Genomic DNA, 14,442 nt, shown 5'->3' on the forward strand with positions numbered 1-14,442 from the left:
GGCCTATTCCTTGGACCTTGTCCAACACACCACAGTTTTCTGAGAGACCTGCCAGACACGGAGGAGGGAATAGGACACCTTCATGTCAGAGACGAGCAGTTTCCCCTGCTTCCTGGACACATTAAGCAATTGTCCAGAATAGGTGACTCGGTGCAGGAAAGCTGGGCTGTCAGGATGGGGCTCATTTACTTCGGTGCTTTCTGGTTTAGAATACGACTTCTTTCCATTTGGGTTTCTGGGGGAAGAGGTCTTCTTCCTACCGCAGCAGTAGTCACAGAACTTCACTGATGTTCACTGATGGGCAGGGAGGGGCACCCCTGAGCCAGGGTCACCTACGCCCCATAATCAGCTTCCTCTAGCCCCTCAGGGAAGGAGTTGAGGAACCTTGGCTTTGCAAACCACTCGGTGCCTGTGGCTTCAAGGTCCCCTTTGGCTCTGGTGGATGTCAGTTCCCTAAACCCACAAATCCCTGAGCCCCTACATTTTATCCATGACACATGAGCTCTCAGAGCTCTCTCGGAGCTCTCTCCTTAGATTCCCTTGGGATTTACATGTTCTTCCCGCTTCCTAGAATATTCTTCTGTGCCCATTCTTTATAGGAGATAGCACAGGAAAAAAAAATAGAGGGACTTGGTGCAGAAACCCATGATCAAGTCTGACTTGCCTGCTATCATTGGGGCAATCTGTTCCCCTGGGTTTCCATGGAACTGGAAAAGCTGCTGCTTCTCACCCAAGGAGGTGCTACTTGATGGCAAACGCTGCCAGAAGACAGTCGAAGAAACAAATAGCGGGGTTGGAGCAATAGCAAAGCGGGTTGGGCATTTGCCTTGCACGCGGCCGACCCGGGTTCAATTCCCAGCATCCCATATGGTCCCCTGAGAACTGTCAGGAGTAATTTCTTGAGTGCAGAGCCAGGAGTACCCACCCCTATGCATCACTAGGTGTTACCTAAAAAGCAAAAAAGCAAAAAAAAAAAAAGAAAGAAAGAAAGAGCTTCTTCCCTTCTCCCTTCAGACCTTCACCGTGGAGAATTCAATCTGGTTCTCCAAAGAGAACCATTTCTCTCTTTAGCCGAACAACACATGGGCTAGAGCTCTGCACAGGGAAATTCCTGATCCACGCTTGAATAAACACAGAATCGACTCAAGACAAAAGTTTGTATGGCCCTACCCTCGGCCCTTGTGATCAGGCTCTGCCTCACACTCTCCAAGTGCCTGCACAATCACGTTGGAAAGTATACGGCAAGGAAACAACAGATTTGGCTCTGGTCCCAATTCTTTTGCTCCCCGGATGCTTTACCTCAGCAACTTTTCTTAGTCATGGAACACAAGATGCAGAATGAAGACCATGAAGTGCGTTTCCAGCCCTCACACTCAGCTCCCTGACACTGCAGAGACCGACTCCCCTGCACAGTCCTGCTCCCTGCAGAGGGGGTGGCTGAGGAACTGAATAGATCGAGCCTCTGGAGCCTGGGGACCCCTCGAAGCCTTTCAGGACAGCAGCCAGGGGTGTAGAGGAGAAACTGAAGATTTCAGGCTGAGAGTCTGGGGGTCTCCAGGGGCTCCCACTCTGTGCTGGCCCACCCGGAGAGCCCCAGTGAGCTCATGTCTGCAGAAACCTCACTGCTCATGACCAGGATGGTGAGATAACCCTGGAAGCCAGGCCCAGGTGAGAAGTGATGGGTGTCTGCTCAGGAATGCGCTGCCCAATTAAAACTGCCTACCAGGTGGCTGGGCATGAGGCTGGGATGTCTCCCCGGGCAGTGCTGGCCATCCTCCAGCTGAGTGGTTCTGCAGGCATCTACCATGGACCTACTATGTCCCTACTATGTCTCAGACACCAGACTAGGTGCTGGGGGATCAGAGCCATGCTAAAGAGGACATCCTGGGACACACAAACGAACCTCGGACCCGAGCAACTTGCTACAGAGATAGAGACGACCCTGTACTTTGCAATAGGCCATTTCCGCTGGGCTGCTCCAGACAGGGGTAGGTGCTGTCCCTCTGCCTACCCCCTAGGAACTCCGGCGACCACAATTTTCTAGAAGTCACCAATAAGCTCCAGGGACAAGCAGCGGTGACGCCAAATGTCAGGCCTCACGGGCAGGGGAGGAGAGGGCCCTTCTCCTTCCCCTGCCCCGATGATGAGACTCTGAGATGATGCACCACCATCCACTTAAGCTTCCACACGGCCCGGATCCAGAGACACACAAAGGAATCTTGGACCGAGCAGCCTGCTGCAGCAATCCCTCAGACCCTAATTATTAAAATTTTAGAATTCCTAGAGGCACACCGCTTATTGCATCCAAACAAGCAATACAAAACACATTGTCTAGCATTGCCTTTTTGGTAGGTATGAGTCGTGATGGGTCTGGTCTCAAACTATCAAAGGTCACTAAAGTAAAGAGAGTATTGTGCTAATTGTCTGCCACACTGGCAGGGGGAGGTGTGGGAATGTGGGGAGAGGGGGATACTGGGGATTTGGGTGGTGGAAAATGTGCACGGGTGAAGGGATGGGTGTTGGAGGACTGGATGATCAAAACTCAAACAGGAGGGGCTGGAGCAATAGCACAGCGGGGAGGGCATTTGCCTTGCCGGGTTCGATTCCCGGGTTCGATTCCCAGCATCCCATATGGTCCCCTGGGCACCCCCAGGAGTAATTCCTGAGTGCAGAGCCAGGAGTAACCCCAGTGCATTGCCAGGGCTGGAGCGATAGCACAGCGGTAGGGCGTTTGCCTTGCACGCAGCCAACATGGCCGACCCGAGTTTGATTCCTCTGCCCCTCTTGGAGAGCCCGGCAAGCTACCGAGAGTATCTCGCTCCCACGGCAGAGCCTGGCAAGCTCCCCGTGATGTATTCGATATGCCAAACACAGTAACAACAGTGACCCAAAAAGCCAAAAAAAAATTCAAACACGAAAACTTTGTTACTGTACCTCACGGTGAATCAATAAAAATAAAATTAAAAAGAAAAGAAAAAAGGAAAGCCTGTGTTACAGAAATACTTTTGGAAGCAGATGGTCAGAAAGCCTCAAGAGCCTCTCAGGGTCCTTGCTGATGAAGCCTCAGGGCCCCTTTACATGGCCCATCAACCAAAGCCCCCCTTTTTTTCCCACACACCCTCCCCAGTCTTTCTTTCTAATGCATTCACATCTCTGTCTTTCTCTGGCCTCCTCCTCCAAACTGGTTTAAGTTAGGCTGCTGCCTCCTCACTTTCCCTGCTTATGGGATTATCTCATCCAGAATTTCTCAACCAGGGGCTGTATCTTTCCCCCACCCCAGCCACTATTCTTTTTTTCCAGCCAATATGTAAGGGGTTGCAGGTGAGGATCATATCAATACAGGGCCAGGGCAGAGACCAGAGGACCGGCGGGTAGGACAGGTTACTCAACCTTTTGCAGACCATGAGCCTCTTCTGACCTTGGTTTTTCCCTGAACCAACCGCTATCCCACCAACTGGGTATCCCCTTAGACTCATACCATCACCCCCCATTTATGCAATTTTCCTAGAAGCCCCCTTGGAATAATCGTTGGGGCCATATGGACTGCTGAGAAATGCTGGTCTAGACAGCCCTGGGATGCCCATCACTAGCAGACCTCAAGACTTTTGCATCCTTGGCAAGGTTCCAACCAAGGCTGCAAAGTACAAAGACACCCAGAGGACTAAAGGATGGACACACCCCCAAGATTGCACAAGGCTATGTGCAGTGAGAAGTGGACTCTCACACAGGAAAAGCGCCTCAGATGGGCAAGGGCCTCTCCCTCAAAGGGGACGTGATTTGAGGGCAGAAGTTAGAGGAAGATAGAACTTAAGTGTGGTCTACGTGGTGGGTGGGTTAAAGTTGGCCAGACAGCATGTGCTAAAATACAGAAATTCCCCTTTACCGAACTTGGTGTCTTCATTTTAGAATTGCACCCGCTATGAGAAAGAGATGCTGCATAAAAACACAATTTCTGTGGGTGGTTATTTTTCTTCACGTAACGAGGAATCAGAAGTCACGTGGTCTAGGGACTGAATGCAGCACCGAACCCCATCAGGGCCCAGGCTCCTGTCAGCCTTCTGTCCTGTCTTCCTAAGCAGTCCTCTTTTCCCTCATGGTCACAAGGTAGCTAGGCAATCTCCAACATCAAGTGTCAATTCTAAACAGGAAGAAGGTCAAAGACCAAAATCCACCTACAACTTCTGCCTCCATTTCATTGGCTCCACTGCATCACGTGGCAAGAGTGTTGCATTGCATGTATTGTGGATCCCAACAAAAACCAGATTTGTATAAAGAAAAGCTAACCTGGCAGAGAGGTAAAGAAAGAGAAGTGTGAGGCTGGCAGTAGAGAAAAAGGAAGCAATGGCTCCTTTTTGTTGCTTTGTCAAAGGTTCTATCCTTGACCTAACTTTAGCCAGGTTTCTAAATTTTTCCACTGTCTGTGCTCATTTGTGTAAAACCACTTTTAGCAAGAGTCGTGTTAAGTCAGCTCAGCAAGTGCCAGATCCTCGATATCTGATCACCCTCCGTATCTGATCAGGTTCTACTCCACCAGCCTCCACTATGCCCTGGGTAAAGTCCGATCACCCTGACTTGTCTTCAACAAGAATCCTAGTAGGTCAGGATAGCCAGGAGTTTCCTTTCCTCACCCTGAGATTTCCTCCTTAAAGTTTTCTATCCACTGACCTTGAGCTTGTGCCTTGGCTATCAACCCCATTTGCCTCCATTACATCAGCCTCATCTCTTTATTTCCCTGCAAGACCCCACTGCCGGGTCTGATTTCATTGTCTCCAACGAAAGTGCCATTGGTTTTTTTGTTTGTTTGTTTTTTACAAAACATCTTACCCTGAAGGCTCAGTTAAGGGATCATGTCCAGGGGTTAGGCAGATGGTCCCACAGACCAGCCTGGCCACTTCCCCATGGGGGGGGGGGGGGGATGAGAAATCCCAGAGATTTGGAGATCTGGGAAGTAAGTCTCCAGCCTCATTCCCCAGTACAAAGAAACCAGCCTCCTGGGGACATGGGTGACAGGGCGCGTGGTATAGAAATGCATCCAGACTCAACAAAAACTGAAGCATGGGCTCTCAGCTGGAGCCACTGGAACTTTGGAAGGTGCCTGTCAGGTTGACAGGCGGGGATGAGGCACTGGTTGGGGTGGGGAGGGAATATGGGAGCTTGGGTGGAGAGACGCTGACGCTGGTGGTGGGGCTGGTGTTGAAATACTGTATGCCTGAAACTCAACTATCAATAACTTTGTAAATCACAGTGCTCTAAAATTTTTTAGTTAAAAAAAAAAAGGAACCGGCGCTGGAGTGATAGCACAGCGGAGAGGGTGTTTGCCGTGCACGCGGCTGACCCGGGTTCGATTCCCAGCATCCCATAGGGTCCCCTGAGCACCGCCAGGAGTGATTCCTGAGTGCAGAGCCAGGAGGGACCCCTGGGCATCACCAGGTGTGACTCAGAAAGCAAAAAAAAAAAAAAAAAAGAAGAAGGAACCCAGCCTCTCAAGTGCTCCCTATCCTTCCCTCCCTCTTCTCCCCTCCCCGCCCCCCACCGCCACCCCGCTCCCCCTTCTCCCGGCGATGCTGGGGAGGGGGAGGGGGCGGCTCTGGGCGGGAGGGAAGGCTCTTGGGCATCTTGGGCGTGCTGGCCAGGGTCTACGCGGCCTCCGGCTCAAACCCGGAAAGGTTCAAGCCGCGGGGGGCGACCCAGCCGGGGCCTCCCGGCCCGCCCGTCTGCAGACGCCCCCCACCCCGCGCGTCCTTGCCACCGCCGGGCCTCCCGAGCGCGGCGGGCGGGGGCGCCCCCTGCCGGCCGGGGCGCGCGCAGGCGCCGGAGCCGCCGGCCGGCCCCGGCCCTGAAGCGCGTGCGCGTGCGCACTGGCGCTGGCGACGCGGCCGCGCCGGGGGCCCAGGCAGGTAAGGCGGGGGGCGGGCGGGGTGGTCGCTGGCCCTCGCCCTGCCAGCCCCCCAGGTGACGTTTCCCACCCCGCGCCCCCTTTCCCCCGCCGCGGCCCCCGCAGAGGCCGCGGGCCCGCCGGGCCATGGGCGCGCGCCCCTCGGCCTGTGCGCGCCCCCCGGCCCGGACTTGGACGCGGCGGAGAGAGGACGGCGGGGAGGACCCCCGGGCCGCGCGCGAGCGGGAAGAAGCGATCGCCCAGTTTCCCTACGTGGAGTTCACCGGGCGGGACAGTGTCACCTGCCTCACCTGCCAGGGCACGGGCTTCATCCGCGCGGGTGAGGCGCCGGGGGGCGGCCCGCGGGGCGGTCCCGGGAGCGAGCGGGGATGCTGGAGCCGGGTGCCCTTGGGCCCGGCGGGGGACGGGATGGGCGCCTTCCAGGAGGCCTTTCTCCTTGGGATTGTGGCCTTCCACCTGCTGTGCATTGTGGGTCTGCTCCCCGTCTCACCCCTTCTTTTGCTCTCTTAAGGAGGGGATGAAGTGCCCACAAATTTTTTTTTTCTTTTTGGGTCACATCCAGTGATGCTCAGTGGTTCCTCCTGGCTCATGCACTCAGGAATTACTCCTGGCGGTGCTCAGGGATGCTGGGAATCGAACCCCTGGCGGGCGCGTGCAAGGCAAACGGCCCTACCTGCTGTGCTATCACTCCAGCCCCAAACTTTTTTTTTTTTAAGAGAACAGTGAGTCATGAAACTGTAAGATCTGAAAATGTAATGTAGGAGAAAATACACACACACACACACACACACACACACATGCTCAAGAATGGCAGACTGGATTTGGTGCGGAATCGTTTATGTCTGATTTTACACTCAGGCTTAACAATTGAGATGGAGTGTCACACGGGTTCAGACCTGGTAAGGAGCTTAGAAATCATCTGTTCCAAAGCCTTCCTGTTACAGATGAGGCGAACAAGTTGGCCTGAGGGACAATGATGTCCCAAGGCCAAGCAGCAGTTTAAGGCCCTGGCATCACACCAAAACAAGAGTCCGAATTTCTCAACTTCCATGTCCACTACCCTCGCACCACTGATAAATGTTTTATAATTTGCAGCATTTTGTATTTACTTTCTGTCTTGTTCACTAGACTCAAAGTATGAAACTAGCATCTTAGAAGTGTTCAGTTCTGACCCCCATTTCATTCCCAGCATCCCATATGGTTCCCCCGAGCACCGCCAGAGGTAATTCCTGAGTGCAGAGCCAGGAGTAACCCCTGTGTGTCTCCGAGTGTGACCCAAAAGACAAAACAAACAAACAAACAAAAATGTTCAGTTCCAAACAAGTACACATTGTGATGGGATATGGCATATGGCATGATATGAAGGAAAGTTCTGACGAAGTGGGATTCACGTTACCTGAATAATTGTTTGGTTCTTTTCTAGAGCAAGTGAATGAGCTGGTGGCTTTGATCCCACACAGTGACCAGAGATTGCGCCCTCAGAGAACGTGAGTGCTGGCCTCTCTCTCTCTCTCTAGTCCCTTCTATATGCGTTAGTGTCGGTTGGCTCTCTGGAAACTGTCCCTTCCTCTATATTCTGGCATTCGTTGCCCCATTTTCTTTCAAACTCTTTGCTCTAGCAAGGTGCCTCTGCCTTCATCATCAGAAACACGTTGAGGACCAGTCAGAAGGAACTGGAGAGGAAGGGGTGGGGTGTCCTTGGTGGTGAGGAAATATTTCTCCCGACACAGTTCCTCTGGTTAGTCTCTCCTCCCAGACAGCATCCTCCAGGGTTTAAAAGGATCCTTCCTGCTGCGCTCATGCTGGCCTGGTGATGGACTTGATCCTTTTCTTTTTCCCTCTCCCTTCATTTCCAGTTTTCTGTTTAATCCTGACTTGGGGATTTTGCTACTGTGCTGACCAGGTGGCTCGTGTGCTTTGTCACTTGCAGTAAGCAGTACGTTCTTCTGTCCGTTCTTCTCTGTCTCCTGGCCTCTGGTTTGGTGGTGTTCTTCCTGTTCCCACATTCAGTCCTCGTGGATGATGGCGGCATCAAAGTGGTGAAGGTCATATTTAATAAGAAGGACTCCCTCGTAATCCTCACCGTCATGGTAAGACCGACGGCCTGGTATCCTGGATGCACGTGGAAGTCTTGTGCAAACAGATGTAAGGAAAAGTGCACCTATTTCCTCCTTTGCTCTGCTGCAGGCCACACTGAAAATCAGAAATTCCAACTTCTATCCTGTGGCACTGACCAGCCTGTCCAGCCAGGTCCAGTACATGAACACAGTGGTTGGCACACACACAACAACTAGCGTCTCCCTCATTCCTCCTCGGAGCGAGCATATGGTGTGTTATTATTTATTTATTTTTCTTGTACCCATCATTTATTCAGAACAACAGCAACCACAGAATATATTTATAGTTTCCCCCAAAGAGAATATACTTTTTATGAAATAGAAGATTAGTTGTCAGGAGGTGCTTTTGGAGAATGATCGGTAAGCGCCTTATCAATGGTTGGATACTGATACCAGGGACCATCACCTCTCTCACGCATTAATTTTCATACTTCCAGCTCCTTTAACCGTAATTCAGCCTTGTCAGCTTCGATTTGAAGAACAGCCATTGTTTTTTCATAATTCTTTTCAGGACAGTCGAAGAAAGTCCATGCAATCCATCTTGATATAGGATGCTTGTAATGTTCCCAATGTTCTGGGACATAGCCTTCTGGAATTTCTGCTAGCTCAGCTTCACCAGTGAATACATTGACCAGAGTTATGCCAACTGCCACTGGAGTCCCCGTCAACAGAATGTAGAATGACATTAAATGCAAAAACCGCATATCGTAGAATCCACAAGGCTTGATGATAAACAGTCTCTTTCCGTGGTGATCTCCGCTATGTCGAACAGGAGTGACGGCCTTGGGCACGCCGTGGCGGGGGAAGCCCCTGAGTCCGAGCCAGCCGCCCACGTAGCGGCCCGACAGAGCGGTCACCGCCGTGACCGAGGCCTGTGTCATTCTTTTAGAACCCTTGCCGCATGGGCCAAAGAGAAGAGCAGGGATATGGGGATGCTGTCGTCTCGTGACTTCCTTCTCCTCTTCTCATTCAGTACAAGTACAAGTGCAGAACAATTTGAGAAGACGGTCCTGGGAAACTCTGTCATTAGGAGAAGCTGAGTGAGGGGCTGGAGCAATAGCACAGTGGGTAGGGCATTTGCCTTGCACGCGGCCGACCCGGGTTCGATTCCCAGCATCCCATAGGGTCCCCTGAGCACCACCAGGCGTAATGCCTGAGTGCAGAGCCAGGAGTAGCCCCTGTGCATCACCGGGTGTGACCCAAAAACCAAAAATAAATAAATAAAAAGAGAAGCCGAGTGAGTGGGTGGGTGAGTGGGAGAATCAGCCCACAGTACAGTACTAGGCTAACAAAATCACTTAGAAGAAAGATTTGCCACAAATCAAGAAGAAGCACTCTAATAGTCTGAGGGCCACTGGCCCCTCAAAAGGAAAGAGGTTGGAAACATTTGTTAGTGGCCCAGAGGTTGTATCAAGGGGTCAGCCTAGGGGAAATATTTGGTGTGTGTTGGAAGAATGCTCCCAGAATGTTGGACTGCTAGTAGGAATATCATCTGGACAGTCGTCAGACTTGTTCGGCCACAGGCTGACTCGTGTGTCTTATTTTCAGGTGAATTTTACCATGGAAGCTGAGATGGGAAGACAGTACTCCTATGTGTAGTAAGGACCATGTTGTCTGTTATGTGTTCGCTGCTGGCTGAATGGGATTCTGAGCTGAACTTACCTGACTAGAATTTCTCCTGCTTTAAGTTCTAGCGTTCCATCCTGAGGGTTGTCTTGTGGGTGTGTTCGGAGAGCGTGTCCTTTGTCATTTAGTGGCTAAGGTGCTGTCATTTCTGAAAGAGAGTATCAACTCCACTAGGAACGTTCCCTAACGGCGGAGTTTGTGTGACGGATTTGTTGGGGGTGAAGCTGGGAGTATCATGGCAGACAAGGGAAGAGCAGGCATTGTCCTGCATCATGAAAGGGTGTTTGTGGAGCCTCAGAAGCAGGGCAGAGGGCCGATGGGGGCAGAGGAAGTATGCTGGCCACACGACCAGGCAACTGAGCGCTCTTCTGCTGAACTTTTTTCAAACGCAAAGTCAAACCGATTGCTTCCCTGTTTGTTCTTCAACAGCTTCCTATGCACGCTGCCTGACCTCTTGGTGCACAGCATACTGATCTTCATGCAGTAAGTCTCTCTCTTCCCCTGGGCCTTTGTGTCTAATCCACACAGGCAGTGCGAGGTCTGTGTGAGCTGAGAGGCAGAGGCTGGCTTAGCCCGATGTTCTCTGGACTCGTCTGTGTCTCCGTTACAAATCCTGGGACTCTCAGTGAATACTTAACATTTAATGCACGAGGGGGCCTGGAGCGATAGTCCAGTGGGTGGGATGTTCGCCTTGCACGCGGCCTACCCAGGTTTGATCCCAGCATCCCATATGGTCCCCTGAGCATCGACAGGGGTAATTCCTGAGTGCAGTGCCAGGACTAACCCCTGAGCATTGCCAGGTGGACCCAAAAAGAAAACAAATCCATTTAATGCATGAACTGTAATCTAGTTTGCTCAGTACCTTGTTGCTCTTAGAGTTCTAAAACTCTCTCAAGGGGGGCTGGAGCGATAGCACAGCGGGTAGGGCATTGGCCTTGCACGCAGCTGACCCGGGTTCAATTCCCAGCATCCCATAGGGTCCCCCGACCACCGCCAGGAGTAACTCCTGAGTGCAGAGCCAAGAGTAACCCCTGAGCATCGCCGGGTGTGACCCAAAAAGCAAAAATAAATAAATAAATAAAATAAAACTCTCTCAAGGAATCAGTCCTTGACATTTGGCTGAACTCACTGTCTAGCCACACAGATCACCACACAGATGGACCTTTAGGGTCATTCCTGGAACCATTACTTGGCAACTGACAAGGATCTGCTTCAAATATTTGAATTAGGAGGGTTGGAGTAGAGCTGCTCCGCCTCGGCACTGTTGAAATTGTGAGTCAGCGAGGTTGGGGCGGGGTGGAGAGATGTGTTGTGCAGAGTGGGGCGTTTCAGGTCATCGCTGGCTTCTTGACTAGGTGCCAGTCAAGTGTGGGACCCCATCACCCCTTCAGTTGAACCAATGCAAATTCTCGCCAGACATTTTGAAATGTGCGATAAAATGGATTGAGAACCACTTCCTTGGAGGGTCATCACATGCCCCAGCTGCTTCGTGAATGTGAACTGATCTCGGCCTCCTGGTTTATGTAACCGGAAGCCACTCATCTGGAACCTGTAGATATTCTTGCCTGTTTTTGCGAAAAAAAAACAAAATTATTTGGGCAGTTCTACGTGCTCTCTAACAATTTGTCTTGGCTTCTTTCCTTTAGAACATCCGTGAAGATTTCCTACATTGGCCACGTGACGCAGAGCTCCTTGGAGACCCATCACTACGTGGATTGTGGGGCCAATTCCACAAGTGCTTGAAAACTGCTCTTGGTTCATCCATGGCGGCACCTGTCCGATGAGACTGACGCCATGGCTGTAGCCGGGGCCTGCGTTGACGTCCCGACCCAGGTGGTCTAAGTGAAGAGAAATAGGGTCCCCTCTTCCCCAGCAAGCGTCTTCTTGCTTCTTGGGAGGAAATCTCCCTCCGTGTCCACTAACCTTCCTCAGCAGCTGCACTGCCCGGCCCTTCTCCTGTCCCCAGCAAACAGTGCAAGGAGAATAGGAGCGTTTGAGGTTGGCTGAATGTAATGCGGTCAGCTTGGTTCCGAATAGGAATCACGTGTTATCCAATCATCCATCGTGGTGCCGCTGCAGAATTGCTGTCAGGGTCTTGTCTGCACAGAAGAGGCAGCAGGAAGGAAGCACTTGAATGAAGAAAGCACAGACCACGGAACATGTGAATTTTTTCATCTGCTTCAACTTGTCTAAGCAGCTTTAAAGACAGGTTTTTTTTTTCCCTCTGTAGAAAGTTAACAGTTGTTTTTATCAAGAGTCTACCTGAGGCTTGATTTGCCCTTTATCCATTGGCTGGAACATGGATCGGGGATGTGGTCGGAAAATAAAGCCTGCTTTTGATTCACCGGTGTCTCCTCTGATTGGGTGGACGTGTTAGTCAGCGTCCCAGAGGACTACCCATAGTTGCCCGCTGTGTGGGTCCGTGCAGCCCGGCAGGGAAGAGGCTTTGGTGGTGAGTTCTATCCAGGCAGCCGCCAGCTGCTTCCAAGGACAGGCTGGCTTCTTGCTCTTCCAGAACCGAGCACATAATGCCCCCTGCAGGTTGGCAGAGGGAGGGCAGCTGCCTACGTGGGAACAGCTTCTCCGAGGCCCAGTGACTTCTGGCTGACTGTGATCGTAATCAGAGGGCGTTTGGAAGTTTGAGGTTGCAAGTTTCGTGAACTTTCTCCACCTCTCAGCCACCAGAGAGTCAGCTTCAAGACATGGTTGAGCTAGTTGGAGAGCTGGACACTTAAAGTGGGTTCCATTTTATCTCCAAACCATTCCCAGAGCTTTTTTTTTTTTTTTTTGGCTTTTTGGGTCACACCCAGCGATGCACAGGGATTACTCCTGGCTCTTGCACTCAGGAATTACTCCTGGCGGTGCTCGGGGGACCTTATGGGATGCTGGGAATCGAACCCAGGTCGCCGCTGTGTGCAAGGCAAAGGCCCTACCCACTGTGCTATCGCTCCAGCCCCTCTCAGAGCCTTTCATTTGCCCATTTACTCAGTACGTGAAATTACTGAGTACCTGCAGTAGGCTAAGCGTCTGCTGCCCTTTTGTCCTGGCATATCTAGAAGTTTAAAACAACCATCACGAATCTGAGTCTCACTAGATTTCATGTAGGCCACAGTTTGCTTACTGCTAAGAGAGGAAACTTCCCCTTATTCTTCTGGGTTGTATCAGGCTGGTCAAATAATCAAATATATTACTAGGAGGAAAAGACAAACTTAATGGCACACATGTGGGGAATTGCCTTGGATCTGAATTCCAGGGTCCGTGAGGAGAGGTTGGGGGAGGGGGAGGCGTGCATCTGTGGTTTGAGCTGAGGAGGCCTGAGTCTTCAGGGGGCATGAGAAATGTTCTCCAAATAGCTGTTGCCCTGCTGCATAGTTTTTCTGATAGGTGACTTCTAGGAAAAACCCTAATTCCAGATATAAAAACCTCTCGTTTTTATTCTTGTAGTCAGATGTCCTGGTCACCCGATTGAAGGCAAGAACAGAAAGAAAAATTACATTACTAGCCCAGCAAGCTACCAAGAGTATCTCGCCCGCACGGCAGTGCCCGGCAAGCTCCCCGTGACGTGTTCGATATGCCAAACACAGTAACAAGTCTCACAATGGAGGCGTTACTGGGCCCCCTCGAGCAAATTGATGAACAGGATAGTGATAGTGACAGTTGGTTAAGCAGTAAAAGCCTCTTATGAGCTGGCTCAAAATAGTTCATGTCATTTTGAAGTGACAGGTCCTGAAGTCCTGTTCGGGGCCCCCTGGGGAGCCCCCCCTTCCTAATTACTCCAAGGTAAGGTCCTTGGTAGCTCTGGGTCAGTGAATGCGGGTCCTAGCTCCAAGTGTGAAACAAAGCCGTCTATTGATGAAGGCTCCGTGAGAGTCAAAGGGCCCCAAGTATTTTCTCTGAGCAAAATTCCTTACTCGTCGCCTTTGTAATAAGACTCTCCATCATCTCCCCAGTACTTTGTTCCTTGGCTCGAGGAGGATGTTATTTTAGAAGTTTTCTCATGCCTTGCCCAGGAGAGCAGGGGACCCGAGCATGTCTGGGCTGAGGCTCAGACTCCTGACCCCAAGTTAAAGCTTTCTGGCGCCTGTCGTTGAGATGAGGATGCCCGAGAGAGGACCCAACCGAGGCCTCTCCCTCGCAAGGCAGTTCCGGGCTTTAGGGGGGCATGTTCTGCCTGAAGAGCTGCTGCCTTTCCTGGGGCACCAGCGTCGGGGGATCGGGGATGAGCCTGGTGGTGCTCCCCTTCTCCCCGGGCCAGCTGGGGAGGAGGGAGCACTGTTGGCCTGGTGGAGCACTGCAGCCTGACCACAGGGCCAGGGTCACTTCCTGCCCTCCCCCCCACCTGGTGCCTTTGCCTGGGGGCAGTGACTATAATTTCTAAGTTTTAGCTGGTATCCAGAAGTGAGTAGGATGAAAGGGGTCACTTTGATATCCTGAAATAAACGGGTTTATCTTTTAAAAGGTCTGAGCTGATGGCGACAATCTCCTGAGATGCTTCGGTTAAAACAGGCGACTTTGGGGTCAGAGAGATTGTACAGCGGGGAAGGCGCTTGCCTTGCATGCAGTCGACCCAGGTTCAATCCCCATCACCCACGGGTGACTCCCTGGTCCCCTCCAGGAGTGATTCCTGAGCACTGCTAGGTGCGGCCCCAAAGCAGTAACCAGAAGTGGCTCTGCATCCGAAGGGAGAAGTGAAATCAGCTTGGGAACAACAGAGGCCTTTTAGTTGGCTGTGTTCCGCAGTTCCAACTGTTGCTGAAGGAAATACTTTCACAGGCAACCCTTGCCTTCCCACATTTTCCCCTT

The 14,442-nt window shown here is 51.8% G+C and overlaps 1 protein-coding gene and 1 pseudogene across 2 annotated transcripts; one reads left to right on the forward strand and one right to left on the reverse strand.

Moving 5' to 3' along the window:
• The first annotated feature begins 6,022 nt into the window (after window positions 1-6,022).
• On the forward strand, window positions 6,023-11,983 carry TMEM106C (transmembrane protein 106C). Of its 2 annotated transcripts, XM_056117836.1 has the most exons (7): window positions 6,023-6,215; window positions 7,320-7,383; window positions 7,827-7,986; window positions 8,084-8,224; window positions 9,562-9,611; window positions 10,069-10,122; window positions 11,286-11,983. In XM_056117836.1, exons 1-7 carry the CDS (start codon window positions 6,023-6,025, stop codon window positions 11,380-11,382), a joined length of 759 nt encoding a protein of 252 aa, XP_055973811.1. In that variant the 3' UTR covers window positions 11,383-11,983. The 2 variants fall into 2 exon arrangements, with proteins under 2 accessions (XP_055973811.1, XP_055973812.1); XM_056117837.1 differs by lacking the exon at window positions 10,069-10,122 and having other exon boundaries at window positions 11,286-11,372.
• On the reverse strand, window positions 8,271-8,894 carry LOC130027244 (NADH dehydrogenase [ubiquinone] 1 beta subcomplex subunit 5, mitochondrial-like; annotated as a pseudogene).
• Window positions 11,984-14,442: the final 2,459 nt, after the last annotated feature.

This window comes from Sorex fumeus, unplaced genomic scaffold (assembly GCF_029834395.1).
Source record: "Sorex fumeus unplaced genomic scaffold, SorFum_2.1 ptg000036l, whole genome shotgun sequence".
NCBI classification, from domain to species: Eukaryota; Metazoa; Chordata; class Mammalia; order Eulipotyphla; family Soricidae; genus Sorex; species Sorex fumeus.